The sequence below is a fragment of the Macaca thibetana genome, chromosome 19 (genome assembly GCF_024542745.1).
Source record: "Macaca thibetana thibetana isolate TM-01 chromosome 19, ASM2454274v1, whole genome shotgun sequence".
Classification (NCBI taxonomy): Eukaryota; Metazoa; Chordata; class Mammalia; order Primates; family Cercopithecidae; genus Macaca; species Macaca thibetana.
The window spans coordinates 44,211,983-44,238,705 of NC_065596.1; the positions used below are offsets into that span (position 1 = coordinate 44,211,983).

The 26,723-nt window shown below is 45.5% G+C and overlaps 1 protein-coding gene across 2 annotated transcripts in view; it reads left to right on the top strand.

Annotated features, from left to right (window-relative positions):
- The window catches only part of PSMC4 (proteasome 26S subunit, ATPase 4), a 227,474-nt gene that overhangs the window by 194,676 nt on the left and 6,075 nt on the right, over positions 1 to 26,723 (top strand). Inside the window, exons 2-6 of one of the 2 annotated variants that reach the window (XM_050769207.1) lie at positions 23,228 to 23,284; positions 24,183 to 24,281; positions 24,406 to 24,592; positions 26,331 to 26,477; positions 26,559 to 26,668. In XM_050769207.1, coding sequence (XP_050625164.1) covers positions 23,249 to 23,284; positions 24,183 to 24,281; positions 24,406 to 24,592; positions 26,331 to 26,477; positions 26,559 to 26,668 — 579 coding nt within the window. In that variant the 5' untranslated portion in view covers positions 23,228 to 23,248. Of the gene's footprint in view, positions 1 to 23,055; positions 23,285 to 24,182; positions 24,282 to 24,405; positions 24,593 to 26,330; positions 26,478 to 26,558; positions 26,669 to 26,723 lie in introns of those variants that run through there. The other variant, XM_050769206.1, reaches the window with a different exon arrangement.

Here is a 26,723-nt window from a genome sequence, read left to right on the forward strand (position 1 = left end):
CAGGCACCCTGCACCCAGACTAAAAGGAAGAGGTTACAGTAAGATAGAAGAGGGTACGGTGGCTGGGCACAGTGGCTCACGCCTGTAATCCCAGCACTTTGGAAGGCCGAGGTGGGAACATCACAGGGTCAGGAGATCGAGACCATCCTGGCTAACACAGTGAAACCTTGTCTCTAAAATACAAAAAATTAGCCGGGTGTGGTGGCATGTGCCCGTAGTCCCAGCTACTTGGGAGGCTGAGGCAGGAGAATTGCTTGAACCCAGGAAACGGAGGTTGCAGTGAGCCGAGATCGCACCACTGCACTCCAGCCTGGGCGACAGAGCGAGAGTCCATCTTAAAAAAAAAAAAAAGGAGGGTACAGTGGGAGCATGATTCATGCCAGACCCTCACCGTATCCTGAGTATGACCTGTGCACCTGGGCTAATAGGGAAATGATCCAAAACCATCTTACCCAGCTAGGGTAATATTTTATTATTATATTGTCTGCTAAACTTTTCCCAAGTTGATAATGTATTTCAAAGCCTGATTTAAGTCTTCATCTATTAGCAAGTTTGTCTTGAGAAAAGACTGCTCCAATAGGTCATTTTAAAAGGGCTGAGGTTTAAGTTTCCCTTTGGGGTGGATCTTATTCTTAGTAAGGCAAGAGGGAGGCACTTAATCCATGATTTCTGGGCTTCTTGGCATACTGTAGCCAAGGTTCTTTTTAAGGGTTTGATTCATTCTCTCAATTTTCCCGGAAGATTGAGGATACCAGGCAGAGTGAAGTTTGTATTGGATGCTAAGACTGCTAGGCAGCCCTTGGGTGACCTAGGTGATAAAAGACAGCCTATTGTCACTTTGTAGGAAGGCTGGAAGCCCAAACCTAGGAATTCCTGGTGTAAGCAGCCATTTACTTTTTGTTTGTTTGGTTTGGTTTTTATTATTATTTATTATTATTATTTTTTTTTTTTTGACAAGAGTCTCGCTCTTGTCACCCAGGCTGGAATGCAAGGCACAATCTCAGCTCACTGCAACCTCCGCCTCCAGGGTTCAAGCGATTCTCCTGCCTCAGCCTCCCTAGTAGCTGGGATTACAGGTGCCCCGTGCCACCACGCCCAGCTAATCTTTGTATTTTTAGTAGAGATGGGGTTTCACCATGTTGGCCAGGCTGGTCTCAAACTCCTGACCTCAGGTGATCCACCTACCTCAGCCTCCCAAAGTGCTGGGATTACAGGCGTGAGCCACTGCACCCGGCCTTTAAGCAGTCATTTACAAACTTCAATTGCTTTTTCTGTTTGTATGGGGAAAGTTTCCACCCAACCTGTGAAAGTGTCTATAAAAATCAGAATATATTTGAATTCCCCTTTAGAGGGTATCTGTGTAATTTGCCAGTCTTCTCCAGGATAGGTCCCCTTATGCTGCACTGGGGCAGAGTCAATGGATGGGCTCAGGAATTATTTCCAAGACAAATTTCACATACTTGAGTTACAGAGTCCACTGTGGCTTTTTTATTTTTACTTTTTGAGACTGAGTCTTGCTCTGTCACCCAGGCAGCAGTGCAGTGGCACAATCTTCGCTCACTGCAGCCTCTGCCTCTCAGGTTCAAGCATTTCTCCTGTTCCAGCCTCCCGAGTAGCTGGGATTACAGGTGCCTGCCACCACACCCAGCTAATTTTTGTATTTTTAGTAGAGATGGGGTTTCACTAAGTTGGCCAGTCTGGTCTTGAACTCCTGACATCAGGTAATCCACCCACCTCAGCCTCCCAAACTGCTGGGCTTACAGGTGTGAGTCACTGTACTCAGCCCACTTTGGCTTTTATTGTTGTTGTTGTTGAGACAAGGTCTCGCTTTGTCACCCAGGCTGGAGTGCAATTGTGCAATCTTGGCTCACTGCTGCCTCAACCTCCCGGGCTCGAGCAATCCTCCCACCTCAGCTTCCCAAGTAGTTAGGACCACAGATGCATTCCGCCATGCCCAGATAACTTTTAAAAATGTTTTTGTAGAGACAGGGCCTTACCATGTTGCCCAGGCTGGTCCTGATCTCCAGGGCTCAAGCAATCTTCCTGCCTCTGCCTCCCCAAATGCTGGGATTACTGGTGTGAACCACCATGCCTGTCATGCTGTAGCTTTTAAAGCCTTGCCCACGAGGAGATTTTGGATTAAATTCCATAGTGAGTCTCTCTCATAATGAGTTGCCTCATGAAGGCTTTTGATGACTTTCCATTGGTCGGCCTCTGGTAGGAAGAGGCATTGTTGCTGATCTTCTAGACACCCTAACCATCTAAATTATACCCTCTTTCATCTGCTCAATTTTTGACTGTACTGGGGATTTGAAGGCAAAGTGGAGAGACCAATTACAAGGGCCAAAATGGTCCCATTCGAGCTGCCTGTTTGGCGGCTCTATCAGCCTGGTTGTTTCCTTGGCTGATTAAAAAATCGTCTTTTTCTTCCCCTTTACAGGATATAACAGCTATTTGGGCAGGGAGCTTAATATGGTCTGGCTCTGTGCTCCCACCCAAATCTCATCTTGAATTGTAATCTCCTCATGTCAAGGGAAGTACTTGGTGGGAGGTGATTGGATCACAGGGGCAGTTTCCCCAATGCTGTTTTCATGATAGTACATGAGTTCTCATGAGATCTGATAACTTAAGTGTGTGGCTTCCTTCACTCACTCTCTTGCTGCCATGTAAGACGTTCTTTGCTTCCCCTTCACCTTCTGCCATGGTTGTTTCCTGAAGCCTCCCAGTCATGCAGAACTGTGAGTCAATTAAACTTCCTTTGTTTATAAATTACCCAGTCTCAGGTATGTCTTTATAACAGTGTGAGAATGGACTAATGCAGAGCTGAATGCCTCAAGAAGGAATAAAATCGCTTCCTTGTGTTTTATCGGGGAGCTCCTGGCAATTAGCATTCTCCTCTCTTTCCAGTTGCAGGAGCATGAAGCATTAGGAATCCATACTTAGAATCAGTATATATATTAAGTCTCTTCCCTTCTCCAAGCTGGAGAGCCCTTAACTAAGGCTTAGAGCTCTGCTTCCTGAGCTGAAGTGCTTGGGGGAAGTAATTTTGCCTCTCTGGTCCAGCGAACGTTGACAATAGCACGTCTTGCTTTCCAGGTTCCATTTTCTTTTTTTTTTTTAGACGGAGTCTCGCTCTGTCACCCAGGCTGGAGTGCAATGGCACGATCTTGGCTCAAGGCAACCTCTGTCTCCCAGGTTCAAGCAATTCTCCTGTCTCAGCCTCCTGGGTAGCTGGGATTACAGGTGTACCATGAGTCAAGGAGTTCAAGACTAGCCTGGGCCACATGGTGAAACTCATTTCTGCTAAAATGCAAAAAATCAGCTGGGTGTGGTGGCATGCCACCATGCCAGGCCTATAGGCTCCATTTTCTACAAAACAACTCCCATCTGTAAACCACTCTTCATCTGGATTCTCTCAAGGGGTGTCCCGTAAATTTATCCAACTAGATCTGTTCTAAAGTTTCCACACAGGTGTGTTCCAGTGTCCCCAAGGTAGGTAAGGGAAGGATGGTGGCAGGATTCAAGGACTCATATATCTTTAAGGTCAAGTCTGAGGTTTCTAACAGTGGGGCTTGATTTTTGAGTTAACCTTCCTCCAGTTAGCCAGTGGCTCCCTTTGATTTCCAACACATTCTGGACCTAGTAAGGAGTATAAACTTCAAGGGGTTGGCCTAGCATGAGTTTGGAGATCTCCCTGACCAGGAGGCTGGTGGTTGCCACTGCCCTAAGAGAGCCAGGCCACCCCTGGGCTTCTGGGTCCAGTTGGTTTTAAAAGTAAGTCACTGGCCTTTGGACAGGCCCTAGCTTCTGAATTAGGACTTCCAGGGCTTGCCCAAAGAGGTGGAGGCTATCTGGAAACCCCTGGGGTAGCACTGTCCAAGTATATTGGGGAGTTTCCTGGGTCTCTGGATCCTTCCATTCAAAGGCAAAAAGGTAGGTGAAGTCAGGATACAGCATATATAAAAGAAAGCATCCTTTAGATCCAGCACAGTGTAAAACTGTGTGCACTCAGGAATTTGAGAGGAGTGTGTATGAATTAGGGACTGAAGGATGAGTGGGAACAACTGAGTCATTCACTACTCTAAAGTGTGGAACAAAGTGGTATTCTCTTTTTGGTTTCTTCACAGGCAGGACTGGTGTATTACAAGGGGACTGCAGGACTGAATTAGTCTGTTCTGTGTAAATGTTTCCAGAAGGGGCCATATCCCTTGTAGGGCTTCTGGCCTCAAATGGTCTTTTGGCTTGCACGGGTAGGGTAGGCCTGGCTTAAGCTTTATTTTAATATTCTCCTCACTGATGACCTGTCCTGAAATGTTGGTATCCCATACAGACTTTTCCACTCAAATCAGTATCTTTTCTAGGACTGGGGGTAGCTTCTGATCTTGGGGAGCCAAAAGGGCCAGTAAATGGATTCCTTTCTCAGGGAGCACTGAGACTTGTATGTCATTCCCCTGAAGGGAAACTGAAGCTCCCAACTTAGATAATAGGTCATGAACCATTAAAGGAAGGGGACACTCAGGGACATATAGGAAGGAATGGGTGATAGCCTTAGATCCAATTTTACAAGTCAAAGGAAAGGTAAACTGTCTTACCTTGGGTTGACCATCTGTTCCTGTCATCGTACAATTGGCACTGAACAGAGATCCAACAGGGTGGGTCAGGACACAGTAGGAGGCTCTGGTATCCATAAGGAATTCACTTTTCCTACCTGCCATATTGAGGGTGACCCAAGGCTCCGCAGTAGTGACGGTGATGGAACTCTTCAGGACTGGAGGCAGATAAGTATTTGAGAACCCCTCATTCAAAGGGGGTAGCCTTTTTATTTGAGAGGCCAGTAACAAGAGGAGTGGGTTGGGGAGGTCCACTCCATCCTGGCTTCCCAGAAAACAATGGACAGTCCTTTCTTTAGTGCCTCTTCTTCTTACAGTAAGCACACTGGTTGCACCCCATTTCCACCAACATTGGGTGGGGTTTAATTGGCCCCACCATCCAGGTTTCTCTGTTACCTAAGGTCACCTCAAGGTGGGCCTGTGATTATGGCAGCCAAAATGTGTGTCTTTTAATTCTCTCGTTTTTCTCCTACTTCTCTGCCTGGTCCCAATTGTTAAAAATGTTGAAGACCTCTGCTACCAATGTTGCTTCAGAGGTCTAAGGGTCAGCTTCCAGCTTTTGAAGCTTTTCCCAAATGTCTGGCACAGTGTGGGTTATACAAATGCATGGCCAGAAGTGTTAGGCCTTCACTGGTCTTTGGGTCTATGCTACTATACTTTCTGAAAGCCTCAGAGAGCCTATTAAGGTACACAGCTGGATTTTTCATCCACTTCCTGAGCAATTATTTTACTTTATTATACTTTACTGGTTTTGTCTGACACTTCCTTATTTCCTCTGACATGCAATTAAGGAAGTGATTTATCCTTAACCAGTCCCTATCATCCGCATAAACCTACTGGGGGTTCTGCTCTGGGACTGCCTCACCAGATACCCAGTAAATGACATGGTCAGGATTACATCCGGCCATCTCCTCTGCATATTTCTTAGCCTTTTCAAGATTCGAGTATTTTCACCAGGAGTACAACAATGCGTTAGGACTACAAGAACACCTTGTCAAGTCAAAGGAAAGGTTAGACTAAACTTAATAAATTAATCACTACACCTATCTGGATTCTCAAGAACTGGCCAAACTAATCCTTACCTTGACTTATGTCTGACGTTGATAAGGATCCATGTACCTGAGCTGCACCTCTAGTTCCACCCATTACCTCCCAGGGGGAAAGTAGCCCTGGGATGGTGGGGAAGTGAAGGAGGGCGCTGACTTGGAGCCCAGTTGGAGGCACACTGGGGACAGCACTGAGGGTTGTTGAGGAGTAGAAGGGGAAAGCCTTCCTGACCCAGTGTGGTATGGAGGAGGCTCCAGACAGAAGGAGAAAGGATCCACAGTAGCAGAGGGGCCTGCTTTCCACCCTGCCCTTAGAAAAATAGTGAGAGAACTGAGCCTTAGGGGTTAAAATCTGAGACAGGACTCGGCTCATCTCTCAGCTGTTGCTTGAGAGGTGCCATATAAACCTGGCACGAGTCCTAGAGTTTGAGATCCTAATATAATTTCCTGAAGGCCTGCATGTATGGAATCTCAAGCTATTTATTAGAATATTTTACAGTAGGCCGGGCGCGGTGGCTCAAGCCTGTACTCCCAGCACTTTGGGAGGCCGAGACGGGCGGATCACAAGGTCAGGAGATCGAGACCATCCTGGCTAACCCCGTGAAAACCCGTCTCTACTAAAAAAATACAAAAAACTAGCCGGGCGAGATGGCGGGTGCCTGTAGTCCCAGCTACTCGGGAGGCTGAGGCAGGAGAATGGCGTAAACCCGGGAGGGGGAGCTTGCAGTGAGCTGAGATCTGGCCACTGCACTCCAGCCTGGGCGGCAGAGCGAGACTCCGTCTCAAAAAAAAAAAAAAAAAAAAAAAAGAATATTTTACAGTATATATCCAATTGGAAAATGGTGTTGTAACTGAAGGACCCCATTCTCAAGCCATTTCTCTTGGTATCCCAGGGGATACTGAGGTCAAGCAACATCACAGAGGAACACGAGCTTCTTTTTCTTTGTAATATCTCATTTAAACTGGTCCCAATTACTGAGGACACATCCAAGGAGGGAATCTTTTGGGACATCTGTAGTGTTTCCCATGGTAGAGCTGGTGTCCTGTAATCAAGAGGCCTGGTGAGGGATGCAGCCTCTGACTCTGACAATCTTCACAATCTCAGCACACATCCTGGTCTGATTCAGCCCAGACCTTCAAATCCCTGGCAAGAACTAAGCAAGCCAAGGAGGACAGAGGGAGGAGAGCAGAACCAGGGGGCTTGACAGCCTTTAGCTCTTGGATTTGCCAGCTTCAACCCACAAAGTCTAGCAAGCAGTAGATTTTACATCAGCTCCAAGTAGAACTTACTCTACAGCCACATTTATTAACATGGACTCTAATAAGAAACGAGATGATGTACTAGACAAACAGAGGAAAAATTTCATCTGGCCTAATGAGTAAGGCTTCCTTCCAAGAATCCTGGAGGGTGGCTTCACCCATGCAACAAGGGCCAGAAACAAGAACACATTTCCATTCAGACAATTGACAAAACAGATTATAAACATCCAGGCTCCACAAAGAAGAAAAGAGTCACAGAAAATACTGAGTGGTTTCAGTATTTGAAACAAAAGAGAATTCCAGATTGCCGGCTGGTACCTAGCCCACAGGCTATTCCCTAGACCAATTTCAGAAGGATCAGCCAGAATCACTCCAACTGCCCACACAAGTTTCCCAGAAGGGCTAACTGGAATCACCCCCAACTTCCCACCCAAACTTCCAAAAATGAGGGAGAGAAGGAGAGACAAAAGAAAGAAAGAGGCCCTTATCAACGTCAGACATAAGTCAAGGCAAGGATTGGTTTGGTCAGTTCTTGAACACTCCAGATAGGTTTACTGATTAATGTATTAAGTTCAGTCTAACCTTTCCTTTGACTTGACAAGATGTTCTAGTAGTTCTAATAGTTCTAACTCATTGTTGTACTCCTGGTGAAAGGTTCAAATCTTGGAAAGGGTAAGAAATACGCAGAGATGAACAGATATAATCCTGGACATGTCATTTACTGGGCATCTGGTGAGAAAGAGAGAGAGAAGACTAGACTCACCTAGGGTCCAGACTTTACTCTCCAAAGCACCAACACCAAAGCAATGGTCCAGAGTGACCACCTTTGTTACCACCTAGTCAGTTGCCTCTGTCCTCCAGGAAGTCTTGCTAAGTCCTGTGGGGACCTAAAATGAGGGTCCCATCTGGGGTACCAGATGTTACAATCATCCTTGGTTCTTCTAATTTCTCATGATAGAAATCAAGTGAGATTGCTGGATGTGGTGGCTCACCCTTGTAATCCCAGCAATTTGGGAGGCCGAGGCAGGTGGATTGCTTGAGCCCAGGAGTTCAAGACTAGCCTGGACAACATGGTGAAAACCCATTTCTACTAAAAATACAAAAAACCAGCTGGGTGTGGTGGTGCACACCTGTAATCCCAGCTACTTGGGAGGCTGAGGCAGGAGAATTGCTTGAACCTGGAAGGCGGAGGTTGCAGTGAGCTGAGATTGCGCCATTGTACTCCAGCCTGGGCAACAGAACAAGACGTCACTTCAAAAAAAAAAAAAAAAAGAAAGAAAGAAAGAAAGAAAGAAAAAGAAACAAAAAAGAAAAAGAAAAAGAGAATGTTTATTTTAGCTTGTGCACAAGAGAGGTCAGCACTGCAAAAAGAAAAGGGTGGGCTACACCCCAAAGGGAGCAGGTTGATCTGTCTTATAGGGGCCTAGCTGCTGTGATGTGCCTGTCATCGAATGTTTAGGAGGGATTTCTTTGGTGCCTGCACAGTGGTTCAACATGCTTTTTCACACATTATATGTAACATTAGCATTTTAAATCATCTCTGGGCATGATTTTTAGCATTAAAATAAGGAAAAGTTGAAACAAACCTAGCTGTACTTGTGGGTCCTTGGTGAAGTCCCTAGCCCCCTAAAGCAGGAACTTGTGGTTAATAGCTTCTTGGGCCTTTGATGCTGATTGGCTGGAGATTAGGTAAGCTACAGCTTGAGTAAGGGGTTTTTCTTCTTTGGCTCTGAACCACATCAAAACAGGAAGTCAGCCAGCTTGCCTGTCACAAAACCGGGAGTCAATCAATAAAATGATTTATTATTTAAACAATGTATTTGTAGATTCTTTTGGGTTCTCTACACACACAATCATATTGCTTATGAATTAGTTTAATTCCTTCCATTCTCATCTTTATAACATTTCTTTAGGCTTTCCAATAGATAATTGAATAAAAGATACGATGGGGGCATCCTAGTCTTGCTTTTGATCACAAAGAAAATACTTTCAATTGGTTTTTGTTGTTGTTTGAGAGGGAGTCTCACTCTGTCACGCAGGCTGGAGTTCAGTGGCACAATCTCAGCTCACTGCAACCATTGCCTCCTGGGCTCAAGCAATCCTTCCATCTTAGCCTCCTAAGTAGCAGGGACTACAGGTACATGCCACCATGCCCATCTGATTTGTATTTTTTTTGTAAAGATGGGGTTTTTGCTCAGGCTGGTCTCGAACTCCTGGGCTCAAGTGATCTGCCTCCCTCGGCCTCCCAAAATGCTGGGATTACAGGCATCAGCCACCACACCCAGCTTGTTTTCAGTATTTTGCTATTAAGTATGATGCTTACCATAGCATTTTTGAAAGTATATTGTATTAAATGTTTCCTTCTACTTTTAATTGTTTAATCATAAATAGATGTTTAACTTTATCAAATGATGTTTCTGCATCTGTCTCAATGATGTTAATATCCACTGTTGATCATTACCTTGATATAGAGTTGCTAACTAAGATACAAGACCTCCAGTTTAATTTGAATTTCAGGTAACAATTAATTTTCAGTATAAATATGTCCCATGCCATTTATTGGCTAAATCTGGAAACCTGCCTAGTTCTATTATTTCACTACGGTTTTGCAAAATGGAGATTTTTAATGTATTATTTTATCTTCATTTATTAACTATAATGCAATTATACAAAGAAGCATCCCCTCATTAATTCTCTGGTTACCCTAAATTGTAGTTAATACAGAAAAAGCAACTTAAATGCTTCAATTTTCAGTTTTAGTATGTTCTCTCTAAAGGTAATCAAAATGTGTGTGTGCGTGCGTGCATGTGTGTGAGTGTATGTAAAATCCTTATGAATGCATGGATTTTTAACCATTTGAAGTGGTCAAACCTTAGACCAATGGGAGCTGTCTCGGTTTATGGTATATTTCCTACCCAGATCTAGAATCATCCATTTCTAAAAGAGCCACAATTCCTATGATTACCAAATTGTATTTATTTATTCATTTTGAGACAAAGTCCTGTTCTGTTGCCCAGGCTGGAGTGCAGTGGCATGATCATGGTTCACTGCAGCCTTGACCTCCTGGGCTCAAGAGATCCTCCTGCCTCAGCCTCCCAAGTAGCTGAGACTACAGACGTGCATCACTACACCCAGCTAATTTTTAAATTGTTTATAGAGACAAGGTCTCCCTATGTTACCCAGGCTGCTCTCAAACTCCTGGGCTCAAGTGATCCTCCTGCCTTGGACCCTCAAAGTGCTGGGATTATAAGTGTGAGCCACATGCCTGGCCCCAAATTGAATTTAGAGACCATAATTTGAGTACTAGGGGAGGAACTGCCTTTGTTCAATATTTTTAATTTTGTAAAACATTTGCACAGTTCCAAAGTCAAAACTTGACAATAAGTTATCTTCACAGAGCTTTAGCTGACATCCCTGTCCTCTCCACATTTCCTCCCTTCTCCTGGGAGTAACCATTTTTATGAGGTTTTCATTCAACTTTCCATCATTTCTTTTTGAAAATATATGCAAAGACATACATATACAAGTGTGCGTGTCTGTGCATTTCCCTTTCCTTCTCTTGCAAAAGGTAGCATATTATAGCATATTATTCACACTGTGTTTTCTTCTTTTTGTTTTGTTTTGTTTTTTTGAGACGAAGTCTCACTCAGCCACCCAGGCTGGAGTACAGTGTCATCGATCTCAGCTCACTGTAACCTCCACCTCCCAGGTTCAAGCGATTCTCCTGCTTCAGCCACTCAAGTAGCTGGGATTACAGGTGTGTGCCACCACGCCCGGCTAATTTTTGTATTTTTTAGTAGAAATGGGTTTCGCCATGTTGGCCAGGCTGGTCTTGAACTCCTGACCTCAGGTGATCCTCCCACCTCAGCCTCCCAAAGTATTGAGATCACAGGCATGAGCCACTGTGCCCAGCTCACACTGTTCTTTATTTTACTTTTCTTACTTGACTTTTTTTTTTTTTTTTTTTTAGATGGAGTTTCACTCTTGTCGCCCAGGCTGGAGTACAATGGCACGATCTCAGCTCACTGCAACCTCTGCCTCCCAAGTTCAAGCGATTCTCATGCCTCAGCCTCCCGAGTAGCTGAGATTACATGCATGTGCCATCACTCCCAGCTAATTTTGCATTTTTAGTAGAGATGGAGTTTCTCCACGCTGGTCAGGATGGTTTCAAACTCCCACCCTCAGGCGATCCGCCCACCTCAGCCTCCCAAAGCGCTGGGATTACAGGCATGAGCCACCGCGCCCGGCCCATGAGCCACCACACCCGGCCCATAAGCCACCGCGCTTGGCAGGCATGTACTATTTTTCATTCCCACTAGCAGTGTGAGAGTGCCAGTTTTCCCACAACCGTGGCAACAGAGTATGTTATCAATCTGATAGGTGACAAATGGTATCTCAATACAGTTTTATTTTGCATTTGTAGTATTATAAATGAGATCAATTATTTGTTCATATAAGGGTTTGCATTTTCTATGAATTCTGTTCGTTTTCTTACCTTGTTCATTGTATTTTTGTCAAGCATAAAATTTTAATTATTATGTAGTCAAATGTATCAGTCCTCTCTTTTATTGCTTCTGTAATTTGAATCAGGTAGCAAAAAAATTTGACCACTGCCAGGTTATAAAGAAATTCATCGGCTGGGCACAGTGGCTCACGCCTGTAATCCCAGCACTTTGGGAGGCCAAGGCAGGAGAATCGCTTGAGCCCAGGAGTTCAAGACTAGCCTGGGTAAAATGGGGAAGCCCTATCTCTACCAAAGAATTACAAAAATTAGGCAGGTGTGGTGGTGTGTGCCTGTAGTCCTAGCTATTCAGGAGGCTCAGGTAGGAGAACTGCTTGAACCAAAGAGGCAGAGGTTGCTGTGAGCGGAGATCATGCCACTGCACTCCAGCCTGGACGGCAGAGCCAGTTGAGACAGGTCTCAACTGAAAACATAAATGAATAAATTCATTCACATTTAGTAGTTACATGGTTTCATGTTTTAAAATGTAGATCTCCGACCTTTTTACATTTGTCCTGCTGTGTGGTCTGAAGAATGGGTTTAATTTTATATTCTTCCATAGAGTTGTCAGCTTACTCCAGTATCACTTATTAAAAAGTCTTTCTTGTCACCAATGATTTGAGATGCAACCTTTATCATATACTAAATATCTATATGCATTTGGGTCTGCTCTGAAGTCTCTATTCTGTTCCTTTGGCCTACCCATTCGTGTGCTAATACCACACTGTTTTCATTAGAGGTTTTCTGTTTTAATATCTAGTCAGGTCGGCCACACGCGGTGGCTCATGCCTATAATCCCAGCATTTTGGCAGGCTGAGATGGATCACGAGGTCAGGAGTTCAAGACCAGCCTGGCCAACATGGTGAAACCCTGTCTCTGCTAAAAATACAAAAATTACTTGGGCGTGGTGGCGCATGTCTGTAATCCCAGCTACTCAGGATTACAAAAAACAAGAACAGCTAAGAGCCGGGCGCGGTGGCTCAAGCCTGTAATCCCAGCACTTTGGGAGGCCGAGGCGGGCGGATCACGAGGTCAGGAGATCGAGACCATCCTGGCTGACACGGTGAAACCCCGTCTCTACTAAAAAAATACAAAAAACTAGCCGGGCGAGGTGGCGGCGCCTGTAATCCCAGCTACTCGGGAGACTGAGGCAGGAGAATGGCAGGAACCCGGGAGGCGGAGCTTGCAGTGAGCTGAGATCCGGCCACTGCGCTCCAGCCTGGGAGACAGAGCGAGACTCTGTCTCAAAAAAAAAAAAAAAAAAAGAACAGCTAAGAAAGTTCTGAAAAACTGAGGAGGCTGAGGCAGGAGAATTACTTGAACCCGGGAGGCAGAGGTTGCAGTGAGCCGAGATTGCACCACTGCACTCCAGCCTGGTGAGATATATATATATGTACTCAGGTCAGTGGTGCCTCCCTACTCTGTTCTTTTTCAGAGTTTTCTTAGCTGTTCTTGCTTTTCTCATTCTTCTAAACAAGTTTTATAATAATTTCTCTAATTCTAGATAAAAACCTGATATTTTTGGAGGGACTGCATTATATTTTTAAACTAACTTTTGGAGAGAATTGATATTTTTATTATGTGAGTCTCCTATCCAAAACCATTGCCCTTCTATGTATATATATGTTCATGTTTACCTTTGTGAATAATAGAAAAGCAGAATCTATTAAAAGATTCACATGTTTATCTTAAAAAAAAAAAGCAAAATAGGCCATGTGTGGTGGCTCATGCCTATAATTCCAGCACTTTGGGAGGCTGAGGCAGGAGAATTACTTGAGTCCAGGAGTTCGAGACCAGCCGAGGCAACATGGTGAAACCCCATCTCTACAAAAAATCAACTAGGCATGGTGGTGCGCACCTGTAGTTCCAGCTACTTGGGAGACTGAGGTGGGAGGATCACTTGAGCCGGTGAGGTGGAGGTTGCAGTGAGCTGAGATTGTGCCATTGCACACCAGCCTGGGCAACAGAGTGACATCCTGTCTCAAAAAAAAAAAAAAAAAAAAGTAAAATTGATATGTATAGACTTGTGTAACCACCTCCACAGCAGAGATACAGTTTCATCACCCCAAAACTTCTCTCATGCTATCCTTTTGTAGTATCCCTCCCCCACAACCCCTGGAAACCACTGACTTCTTCTCTGTTCCCCTAATCTTGTGTTTTCAAGAATGTCATCCAAATGGAATCAGAAAGTATGTCACCTCCAGTCCCATGTACCCATTTGACTAGGGAAAATTTCCACTAGAATGTCCCACAGGTACCGTAACTTAACCTTGTCACTCTCCTTCCAATATGCCCCTCCTCCTATGTCTTCTAGTCAAACACTATGCCATCATCCAGCAGTCCAAGCTAGGACTGTCATCCTGGGTTCCTCTTTTCTCCTTTCACCCCTCTTTCTAATAATCCCTTTTTTTTTTTTTTTTTTTTTTTTTTTTGAGACAGAGTTTTGTTCTTGTTGCCCAGGCTGGAGTGTAATGGAAAGATCTCGGCTCACCACAACCTCTGCCTCCCGAGTTCAAGTGATTCTCCTGCCTCAGCCTCCAGAGTAGCTGGGATTACAGGCATTCACCGCCATGCCCAGTTAATTTTGTATTTTTAGTAGAGACGGTGTTTCTCCATGTTGGTCAGGCTGGTCTCGAACTCCCGACCTCAAGTGATCCGCCTGCCTCGGCCTCCCAAAGTGCAGGGATTATAGGCGTGAGCCACTGCACCCGGCTCTAATTACTCTCTTGATCTCATTGCTTATATGTTCTTCATATCTTTCAAATCAATCTAATTATTTCTAAATCCACAACCATTTTACAAGTGATTCTGGCAACCACCTCTCAACTGCATTCTTCCAACAGCTTTCTGGGTTTCTTGCTCAGTCTTATCCTTTTGAGTCCCTATTTACAGCACAGTAAGCATGATCATTCTAAACAAACACAAATCTTGTTAAGTCATTCCCGCATCCCTGCCCCTTAAAACCCTTCATGGGTTGTCCCTTGCCCTCAGGATAAATCGTAAGCTCCTTCAAGACTTTCTATAATTCAAGCCTTCCTCTCCTATCTCAACCTAAAACTCCTGTTCTCACCCTACATGTCTCCCACACAAACTCCCACTTGCGTTGCTTTTTTAAAGCCTGGAATGTCTTTCTCCTCCCTTTTCTTCCTTTTTTTTTTTTTTTTTTTTTTGAGATGGAGTCTCACTCTATCACCCAGGCTGGAGTACAGTGGTGCAATCTCAGCTCACTGCAACCTCTGTCTCCCAGGTTCAAGCAATTCTCCTGCTTCAGCCTCCTGTGTAGCTGGGACTACAGGTGTGCGCCAGCACGCCCAGCTAATTTTTTGAATTTTTAGTAGAGACGGGGTTTCACCATGCTGGCCAGGATGGTCTCAATCTCCTGACCTCGTGATCTGCTCACCTTGGCCTCCCAAAGTGCTCGTATTACAGCCATGAGCCACTGCATCTGGCTCTCCTTACCTTTCTTAGCTAACTACTACTTGTCCTTCAGGTCTCACCTTGGCTCTAACCTCCTGGTTGGATCAATGCTCTACCTTTCTAATTCCTGCAGGAAAACACTGGATTTTTCTCTTTTTCCTTAGTAGAGAAGTTTTCAAAGTGGGACTGCAGACCCCTGCATGTCCCTGCCTGATCCCTTCAGAGGGTCCCTGAGGTCAAAACTATTTTTATAATAATACTAAGATGTTATTCAAAATTTTACTCTTAATATTTGCACTGATAGTGCAAAAACGATGGTAAGTAAGACTACTGGCCCTTGCCCCAAATCAATCTAGCTAATAGTCATCAGATTAATGGAATCTTCCTGTTTTAATATTACACCAAAACTCTACAAGTGGAAGTTTCTTAAAAGTTCGTTGCAACATGGCGTCTGAAACCATATCAGTGAATTATTTCCATGCTATTACAGTAAAATCCCTTGGCCTATATTGCACTTTGCATGGATCTTTTACCCATTCATAGTTTTATAGCATCATGCAACAGGAATTTGGAAAATATTGGTGCAGTGAGTTATACAGCTTTCCAAATGTTGAAACGTTTGTTATACTGAAAAATTATAGTCATAGATATCCACATCATTCTGATCTGAAAGGCAATAAGTATTTGGGAAGTTGTCAAGCTCATGGTGGCAGATTAAATATACTTCCATATTACTACTACTTATATGTGTGTGGCTACATTTTTTGGATATACGTTAACCGAAACAAACTATCACAGCACATTGAATGCAAAAGCAGACAATGGCCGGGCGCGGTGGCTCATGCCTGTAATCCTAGCTCTTTGGGAGGCCGAGGCAGGAGGATTGCCTGAAGTCAGGAGTTTGAGACCAGCCCGGCCAAGATGGCGAAACCCCGTCTCCACTAAAATACAAAACACTAGCCGGGTGCAGTGGCTCGCGCCTGTAATCCCAGCTACTCGGGAGACTGAGGCAGGAGAATCACTTGAACCCGGGAGGCAGAGGTTGCAGCAAGCCAAGATCGCGCCAATGCACTCCAGCCTGGGCAACAGAATGAGACTGTCTCAAAAAAAAAAAAAAAAAAAAAGCAGAAAGAAAAAGCAGACATTAAGATCCAGTCATTTTGGGCCGGGCGCGGTGGCTCAAGCCTGTAATCCCAGCACTTTGGGAGGACGAGACGGGCGGATCACGAGGTCAGGAGATCAAGACCATCCTGGCTAACACGGTGAAACCCCATCTCTACTAAAAAATACAAAAAACTAGCCGGGCGAGGTGGCGGGCGCCTGTAGTCCCAGCTACTCGGGGGGCTGAGGCAGGAGAATGGCGTAGACCCGGGAGGCGGAGCTTGCAGTGAGCTGAGATCCGGCCATAGCACTCCAGCCTGGGCGACAGAGCGAGACTCCGTCTCCAAAAAAAAAAAAAAAAAGATCCAGTCATTTTCCTTCAAGCTGGACATTAAAGAGATTTGCAAAAATGCAAAACAATGCTACTCTTCTCTGATTATAATAGAATTAAAGTAGAAATCAATAACAGAAAGATGTCTAGGAAAAAGGCCCAAATATTTGGAAATTAATCACTCACTTCTAAATAATCCACGAGTCAAAGAAGAAGTATTAAGAAGAAATAGAAATTATTTTTCACTTAATGAAAATAAAATATAACAAAATGTATGTAAGCAATTAAGGCAGTTTTTAGGGGGTAAATTTATATTAGCAAACACATATGTCATGAAAGAAAATCTCAAATCTAACCCTCCACATTAACATTGTAGAAAAAGAAAGTAAATGAAATCCAAAGCACTGAAGGAAAAAAAAAAATACAGAGCAGAAATCAATGAAATTAAAAACAGAAAAAAACAAGCAAACAAAAAAAAAAAAAACAGGAAAAATCAGTGAAACCAGAAGCTGTCCTTATGAAAGGTCAATATAACTGATAAACCTCTAACCAGACTAAACAAGAAAAAAACAGAGAAGATAAAAATTACCTATATTGGCAATGACAGAAGATATATCACTACAGTATCTGTATAAATTTTACAACTTACATGTAACAGATCAGTTCCTTGAAAGATGAACAAGATAAAGAGGTCTTACAACTATTAAATAAATTAAATTTATAGTTAAATATCTTCCCCCGAAAATCTCCAGGCCCAGATAGTTTTATTGAAGAATGTTATCAAGTATTATTGAAATAAATAACATGGATTCTAAAAAATTCTCTTTCAGAAAATATAAGGAGAAATACTTTCCAATTTGTCTTATGAGGCTAGCATTACCTTGATACCAGAAGCCAAAGACATTACAATGAAAGAGCACTATAAATCAGTATCCCTCATATTATCAAGTTGAATCTAGCAATATAAAAAGGACAATTCATCATGGCCAAGTAGGGTTTATCCTGGGAATACAATGTCTGTTCAAAATTTTCTTGACAAAAGTGAACATCTGGCAGGTCATGGTGGCACACACCTGTAATCCCAGCACTTTGGGAAGCTGAGGCAGGCAGATCACCTGAGGTCAGGAGTTTGAGACCAGCCTGGCCAACATGGTGAAACCCTGTCTCTAATAAAAATACAAAACTAGCCAAGTGTGGTAGGAGGCACCTATAATCCCAGCTACTCAAGAGGCTGAGGCAGGAGAATCGCTTGAACCCAGGAGGCGAAGGTTGCAGTGAGCCAGGATTGCACCACTGCACTCCATCCTAGGTGACAGAGCAAGGGCTCATTTAAAAAAAAATAAAAAAGTGAACATCCATTCAGGGTTAAAAAAAAAAACAACAACTCAGCAAACTAAGAATAGAAAGAAACTTCCTTAACCTGCTAAAAGGGCATTTTGAAAGACATTTAATGTTAGAAGTCTAAATGCTTTCCACCAAAGATTGAGAACAAAGAAAAGAATGTTTGCATTCACCACTCCCAGTCAATATTGTAACTGAAAGTCCTGGCCAATGTAATAGGCAGGAAAAGGAAACAAAAGTCATGTCAATTGAAAAGGAAGAAAAATAAAACTGTCTTTATTCACTAATAGCATGGTTGTCACAAAAAAAAAGTTCAGGAAATCTACAGAAAATCCTAAAACTAATAAATGATTTTTACAAGATCACAGAATAATACGCAAAAGTCAATCGTATTTTTAAGTATAAGTAAACAAAAATTAGAAATTTAAAAAATTTTAGTAACATTTATAATATCATAAAATATGAAATACATAGGGATAATCTGACAAAAGATGTATAAGACCTATACACTGAAAACTAAAAAACATTGCTGATAGAAGTTAAGGAATGACTAAGTAAATTGGAAGATATACCAGGTTCATGGATTAGAAGATTTAATGCTGTTAAAGTATCAATTTCCCCAAATTAATCTGTAGATCTAATGTGTTCCTAAATATAATCGTGTCAGGCTTTTTTTTTTTTTTTTTTTCAGTAAACATTGTAAAGTTAATTCCAAAATTCTTATGGAAATGTTAAGTACCTAGAATAGTCAAAATAATTTTGAAAAAGAAGAATAAAATTGGAGGATTTCCACTACCTAACTTTAAGACTTATTATAAAGCTACGGTAATAAAGACAACGTGGTATTGGTGTCCAGATAGAAAATTAGATTAACAGGGCCGGGTGCACTGGCTTACACCTGTAATCCCAGCACTTTGGGAGGCTCAGGTGGGGAGATCACGAGGTCAGGAGATCAAGACCATCCTAGTCTCTACTAAAAAGTACAAAAAATTAGCCGGGTGTGGTGGCACGTGCCTGTAATCCCAGCTACTCGGGAGGCTGAGGCAGGAGAATCGCTGGAACCCGGGAGGCAGAGGTTACTGGCGCCATTGCACTCCAGCCCAGAGACAGAGTGAGACTCCCATCTTAAAAAAAAAAAAAAAATCTCTTTTCTTAGAAATAAAAAAAAAAAAGTCCAGGTGTAGTGGCTCATGCCTGTAATCCCAGTACTTTGGGAGGCTGAGGCAGGCAGATCACTTGAGGCCTGGAGTTTCAGACCAGCCCCCATGGGGTTTCACCACGTTGGCCAGGCTGGTCTCGAACTCCTGACTGCAGGTGATCCACTTGCCTCAGCTTCCTAAAGGGCTAGGATTACAGGCGTGCGCCACCACACCTGGTCTGAATCACTGTATTTTGGAAAAGATAAATTCAAGAATTAGCTGGGCATGGTGGCAGGCACCTGTAATCCCAGCTACTTGGGAGGCTGAGGCAGGATAATCACTTGAACCAGGAGGTGGAGGTTGCAGTGAGCCGAGATTGTGCCACTGCACTCCAGCCTGGGCGCCAGAGCAAGGCTCTGTCTCAAAAAAAAAAAAAAAGAAGAAGAAGAAAAAGAAAAAAGAAAAAAAAAATACAGAATTAAGAGTTGCTCATGCAGAGGGAAAAAGAAAGATTTATTGTCATTGTCGTTTTCCTCTTTTTTTTGTGGAAACACAGACACTAAGACCTTAAGAAAGGCAGGAGACAGATGTAATGAATCTCTGGGTTCTCCCAGCAGAGTGATCTTCCCTACTCAGTGATCTCTACTGAGCAGGAGCCACCAATTCTCTTTGTAACTTAATGGAAGTGGCTTTCCCCTGTCAGCACCTCAGTTTCATTTGTAAAAAGAGGAAAAGCAAACCTGCCTCTGAGGGCTGTTATGAGATCATGGTTTGGAACTTTCCCAGCCAAAAGTAAATGCACAAGTGATGTCTCGTGTGGCAACCTATGATCCAACCATCAAATAGAAAACAATGTTCAAACACACAGAATATCAAAAGTATACACACAAATGGTGGGAGTGTAAGTTAATACAGTGTGACAGTGTCTACTAAAGCTAAACACATACCTGCTCTATGATCAGCAATTCAACACGTGGGTCTATTTTGTTTTTTCGGGGGGTGGTGGGGGGATCCATTTTCAGAAGAAATGAATACATCAGTTTGCCCAAAGAAATATACTAGAATATTCACAGTGAGAGACAGGACTACCTGGATTTCCTTGGCAGACTAAGAATCCCTAAGCCTAGCTGGGAAGGTGACCGCATCCACCTTTAAACAAGGGGCTTGCAACTTAGCTCACACCCGACCAATCAGGTAGTAAGTAAAGAGAGCTCACTAAAATGCTAACCAGGCAAAAACAAAAGGTAAAGAAATAGCCAGTCATCTAATACCTGAGAGCACAGGGGGAGGGACAATGATCGGGATACAAACCCAGGCATTGGCGCTGGCAAGGGCAACCCCCTTTGGGTCCCCTCCCATTTTATGGGAGCTCTGTTTTCACTTTTTTTTTTTTTTTTTTTTTTTTTTTTGAGATGGCGTCTTGCTCTGTCACTCAGGCTGGAGTGCAGTGGCACGATCTCAGCTCACTGCAAGCTCCACCTCCTGGGTTCACGCCATTCTCCTGCCTCAGCCTCCCGAGTAGCTGTGACTACAGGCACCCTCCACCACGCTCGGCTAATTTTTTGTATTTTTAGTAGAGACGGGGTTTCACCATGTTAGCCAGGATGGTCTCCATCTCCTGACCTCATGATCCGCCCGCCTCAGCCTCCCACAGTGCTGAGATTACAGGCGCGAGCCACCGCGCCCGGCTGTTTTCACTCTTAAATCTTGCAACTGCACACTCCTCCTGCTCCGTATTTGTTACGGCTTGAGCTGAGCTTTCACTCGCGGTCCACCGCTGCTGTCTGCTGCCCTGGGAGACCTGCTGCTGACTTCCACCCCTCCGGATCCGGGTGTCCACTCCACTTCCGATCCAGCGAGGCAGCACCCATTGCCGCTCCCAATTGGGCTAGAGGCTTGCCATTGTTCCTGTGCGGGCTAAGTGCCCACGGCTCATCCTAATTGAGCTGAATAGAGCTATAACACTCAACACATGGCCCAAGATTCCATTCCTTGGAATCTGTGAGGCCAAGAACCCCAGGTCAGAGAACAAGAGGCCTGCCGCCATCTTGAAAGTGGCCCGCCACCATCTTGGGAGCTCTAAGAACAAGGACCCCGGTAACAATAGCACTATAACAGCCCTAAACTGGAAAATATCCCGTCTGAGGTATAGGGCATAGTCACAAAATGGAAACCATCCAGAATGAAAATGAAAGAACTATTTCTGGCCGGGCGCGGTGGCTCAAGCCTGTAATCCCAGCACTTTGGGAGGCCGAGGCGGGCGGATCACAAGGTCAGGAGATCGAGACCACAGTGAAACCCCGTCTCTACTAAAAATACAAAAAAAAAAAAAAAATTAGCCGGGCGCGGTGGCGGGCGCCTGTAGTCCCAGCTACTCAGGAGGCTGAGGCAGGAGAATGGCGGGAACCCGGGAGGCGGAGCTTGCAGTGAGCCGAGATCGCGCCACTGCACTCCAGCCTGGGCAACAGCGTGAGACTCCGTATCAAAAAAAAAAAAAAAAAAAAGAACTATTTCTACACATAATATGTATGAATCTCACAAAAATAACATTAAAAGAAGCCAAACACAGTACACAGAGTACTGGTCTAGAGAGAAAGAGAATTCAAAACAAATAAAAGTAACTTACTTGTTGTAACTCAGGGTGAGTCCAGCCAGACAGTGGCTCATGTCTGTAACCCCAGCACTTTGGAAGACTGAAGTGGGAGGATCATCTGAGCCCAGGAGTTCGTGACCAGCCTGGGCAACATAGGGAAACCCTAGCCTTATAAAAAACATTTTAAAATTAGCAAGGCATGGTGGCACATGCCTGTAGTCTCAGGTGCTTGGGAGGCTGAGGCTATAGGATCGCTTGAGTCTGGGAGGTTGAGCCTGGAGTGAGCAGTGGTCTCACCACTGCACTCCAGCCTGGGCGACAGAGCAAGAACCTGTTTCAAAAGATTATATATATGTGTGTGTGTGTGTGTGTGTGTATATATATGTGTGTGTATATATATGTTTGTGTATATATATATTTAAAGGCTATGTGGGGTGGGTCATGCCTGTAATCCCAGTACTTTTGAAGGCTGAGGAGAGAGGATCGCTTGAGGCCAGGAGTTGGAGACTCTAGTGAGCTATGATCGTGCCACTGCACTCCAGCCTGGGCGACAGAGAGACTGTATCTCTTAAAATAAAAATAAAAATAAAAAAAATATGAGTAGATGAATGATAACCTTTAGAAAGGATCCAGGAGGCTGGGTGTGGTGGCTCACTGGTTCACGCCTGTAATCCCAGCACTTTGGGAGGCAGATCACTTGAGGTCAGGAGTTTGTGAACGGCCTGGCCAACATGGTGAAATTCTGTTTCTACTAAAAATACAAACATTAGCCTGGGCAACAGAGTGAGACGCCCCCTTGAGGCAGGGGTGGGGGGGTGGGGGAGGAGGAGGGAAGAAGGGATGGAGGAAAGGGGAGCACATGGGGCTTCTACTGTTTGGTTTTGCGATCTGAATTCAGGTTGTAAGGGTGTGTTCACTTTGTGTAATTTCGTCGAGCTGTAATGATTTGTGCTCTTCTCTTTAACTTCAATAAAAGGTTTATTTAACAAAAACTGTAGCTGGTGTGAAGGGTAGCAGTGTATCCCTGGGGCCTGGAATACAGGCTTTGGGGTCAGACAGACCTGGGTCCCAATCTGTGCTTTGTCCTTTCGGCACGTTGTGACTACGGCTGGTGGCTTCGTGGCTCTGGGCTTGTTTCCTTCTCTATAAATGAGGAAACATAATACCTGCTACGATGATGCCTGTAAAGCTTAAGCACAGGACCTGGCATAGGTTTGTAAGGCGGAAACCTGGGATACAGAATTAAGGCCTATGGATCTCCTGTGCAACCCAATTTCTGGGCACTGGCTGCCTCATTTTCCCCAGCCCAGACGCGTGGGTTCTACTTGACTGGTTGCTCACTGCGGGCTCGGGGCTCCTCACTCCTGGGGGTAAAGCCCGGTACGAAAGGTCACCTTCAGGGGCAGCTCAGACCTTCCTACGCCCGCGCGGGGCACAATCTTGGGATCAGCCCCACAAGGAGACCCTACCCGCCCATACGATCCCTTCTGTGGAGCCCAGCTCAAGGCCCCTCCAGCCCAGACACTAAATGAAAGCTAAGAGCAGTTGGCCGCCAGACTGTCCGTGCCAGAGCTCTGCGAACTTACTCCGTTGAAAGAGCAACGGCCTTGCGCCACCTCCTGGGGTAAACCCCCAGCCCTTCACTGCAGGGCAAGATGGCGCTGTCGCGTGATACTGCGCACGCGCACAGCTCCGGTCCCGCCCCCAAGCCTGCGGGTACGGACAGCGCACGAGCTTATGTTGAGGGCGGAGCCCAGATGAGCCCTTCATCCTATCCTGCCCTTCCAGCCACTCTTAGCGGTAACTTAAACTACGCTTCCCAGAAGCCTCCTCAGCCAGGGACTTCCGTTGTCGTCAGCGGAAGCGGTGACAGATCATCCCAGGCCACACAGAGGCCGGCTTGGTCACTATGGAGGAGATAGGCATCTTGGTGGAGAAGGCTCAGGTACAGTGGGGACTTGAGCTTTTTAGTCCGTGCTGGGCTCGCGGGGAGAGGGTGAAGCCAGACCTGAGTGGGGAGATGAATGGCTTCCGGGACCCCGGCCCGGGTTGGGGTGATTTCTGAGGCCTCGGTGGAGAGCTTTGTGCCGTTCGAAGGCTTGTCTGGGTGGCCGAGTGATGGTGGGAGGTAAGGCTCAGAAAGCGGGTCTAGGGGAGTGAGTGACGTTAGTGGGTCTTTGGGACGGATTGATTTCGAACCCTGGCCGGTAGTGCTTAGTTAAGTCGGTGGCCTGGCGTTGGGATTGGGTCAGGCGGTGAGTGATGTATGGGATCCAGCTGTGCGGCCGAGTGATCCCCGGGACTAGGCTGCGGGGCTGACTGATGTTCAGGGCTTTGCTGATGGGGGTAATGGGGCGGGTAGTTAAGTATTATCTGTGGCTTGGCTGAGTGATGTTTAGGTCTAAGGTGAGTTAGGAGACTGTGACATAAGGGATCTTTGAGGGGAAACTGGGGAATGTTGGGATTCTTTGAAGGCGCAGTCACTTTAACAGCTTATCTAGGAGAGCCATGTGACATTAGGAACCTCTTGAGCGGGATCGGGTGGCATTTGGGTCTGATATGGAGTTGATGTAACATTTAGATCCTAGTTGGGGGTTGTGTGACACTGGGGACATGTTATGAGTGATATATGATAACATAAGAACTGTTTGGGGGCAAGTTGACATAAGGAGCTTGTTTAGGAGGCCAAAAACAGGATCTATTTAGAGGGTCTTATGATATCAGGGGTCTGTTAGGGGCTAAGTGACATCAGGGTGACGTGGGGAGGGGAACAAACGTTAGTGAAGTTGAGATGCTTTCATGAGAGGACCGTCTTCCAACGTAAGTTGTCCCTTTTGGTCTAGGATGAGATCCCAGCGCTGTCCGTGTCCCGGCCCCAGACCGGCCTGTCCTTCCTGGGCCCTGAGCCTGAGGACCTGGAGGACCTGTACAGCCGCTACAAGGTACATTCAACCCCCAACCCAGACCTTGCACAGGACCTGGCATCTTATACTCTCCCCATTTTCCACCACTCTCTGGATCAGCAAGGGCTGGAGCCATCCCCTTCTGTCCCCTCTCTGCTCACAGAAGCTGCAGCAAGAGCTGGAGTTCCTGGAGGTGCAGGAGGAATACATCAAAGATGAGCAAAAGAACCTGAAAAAGGAATTCCTCCATGCCCAGGAGGAGGTGAAGCGAATCCAAAGCATCCCGCTGGTCATCGGACAATTTCTGGAGGCTGTGGATCAGAATACAGCTATTGTTGGCTCTACCACAGGTGTGTGGGTAGCTAAGGGCATCTAATTCATTCATTTGTCCACTTCACTATTTCCTACCATGTGCTAGGAAGCAGCAAACAAGGCAGGGCAGTGCAGTGCAGTGTTCTTCAGAGTATTTTGACTGATCGAAAGGTAGAAATACATATACATACATATATATATATATATATATATATATTTTTTTTTTTTTTTTTTTTTTGGAGAGAGTTTTGCTCTTGTCGTCCAGGCTGAGAGTGCAGTGGCACGATCTCGGCTCACTGCAACCTCTGCCTCCCAGGTTCACGTGATTCTCCTGTCTCAGCCTCCCAAGTAGCTGGGATTACAGGCATGGACCACCACGCCTGGCTACTTTTTGTATTATTAGTAGAGACAGGGTTTTACCACGTTGGCCAGTCTGGTCTCGAACTCCTGACCTCAGGTGATCTACCCACCTCGCCCTCCGAAAGTGCTGGGATTACAGGTGTGAGCCCAACTGTGCCCGGCCAGAAATATATTTTACATTGTGAATATCTGTCTCTGTCTCTTACTTTTTAGATAGATGTATAAAACATAAGTCTCACCATGAAATATTTAGCCTTACTATGTGTGGTATTTGCTGATGTTTTCTATCCTATTCTAGTCTGTTTTGCTTTAAACACAGTTCTGGTCATGAACTTCCAAACTGATTTCACAACTACTACTGGTTTGGGGCCTGCAGTTTGCAACGATGAGTAGGAGTGTTAAGAGATTGGGCTCTGAGGCCAGGCATGGTGCCTCACACGTATAATCCCAATACTTTGATCAGGTGGGCAGATCACTTGAGGCCAGAAGTTTAAGAACAGCCTGGGCAACATGGAGAAACCCCGTCTCTACTGAAAATATAAAATTTAGCCAGGTGTGGTGGTGCACGCCTGCAATCCCAGCTACTTGGGTGGTTGAGGCATGGGACTCTGTTGAACCCAGGAGGTGGAGGTTGCAGTGAGCCAAGATTGCGACACCATATTCCAGCCTGGGCGACAGAGCAACACTCTGTCTTAAAAAAAAAAAAAAAAAAAAAAAAAAGACTGGGCTCTGATAGGGACTCAGAGTCCCTATCAGAGTATATTGTAGCTGCTGCTGTTTATATAGGTCTAGGCCTTGCCCTCTTGATAGTCATTGTTACTGGCACTTACCTGTTTTTTCCCGTTTCTGGGCTCTGCTCCTCTGGACCAAGCCATGTTCTTGTAAAGGTTGTGGAGAAAGGTGTGCGATTGTGCCTGGAATTGGACTGGGGGGCTATGAGAAAGTGAGGGGAGAGTGGTATCCAGGATGAGGTCTCTATGTTGGGAGTTGGGATAGTGCAGCTTTCCATGAGATGGCACCATGGGTAGAGGAGCAGGTTTGTGGGAACACAGGGAGGGCAGTCCAGAGCATCATGGGAGGTGTCCAGGAGGCTGCTGGTCAGCCAGGTCTGACAGTCAGGAGAGAGACTGAGCCTGGAAAGAGAAGTGTGCCTCACTAGTATGAGATGCAGGGGGAGGCCTGCTGGACAGCCAAGGTTGGAGCTCAAGGGAGAATCAGGGCAGTAGATAAGGAGTTCGTGTGAATGTTGGGGACGGACAGCAGGAGGGAAGGCTGGAGGCCGAGAGGGGGCCCCTCAGGGTCTGAGCCAGAGATGTTGGCAGCGTGGAGGGTGCGACTGTGAGATGAGGAGGAAGGAAGGGGGAAGGGGCAGTTTCCAGGCTGACACTTCTTGTTTTCCTCCCTCCCTTCTCACAGGCTCCAACTATTATGTGCGCATCCTGAGCACCATCGATCGGGAGCTGCTCAAGCCCAACGCCTCAGTGGCCCTCCACAAACACAGCAATGCACTGGTGGACGTACTGCCCCCCGAAGCCGACAGCAGCATCATGATGCTCACCTCAGGTAAAGGGGGAGCCTGCAGCTGGGAGGACCCTATGGGGACCTTGGACCCAGCCAGGAGCCCCAGCTCTGCTCTCCCACCAGACCAGAAGCCAGATGTGATGTACGCGGACATTGGAGGTATGGACATTCAGAAGCAGGAGGTGCGGGAGGCTGTGGAGCTCCCACTCACGCATTTCGAGCTCTACAAGCAGGTGAGGTGGTGCAGGTGGCAGGGAAAGGAGAGGCCCCATTGGGTCTGGGGTTGGA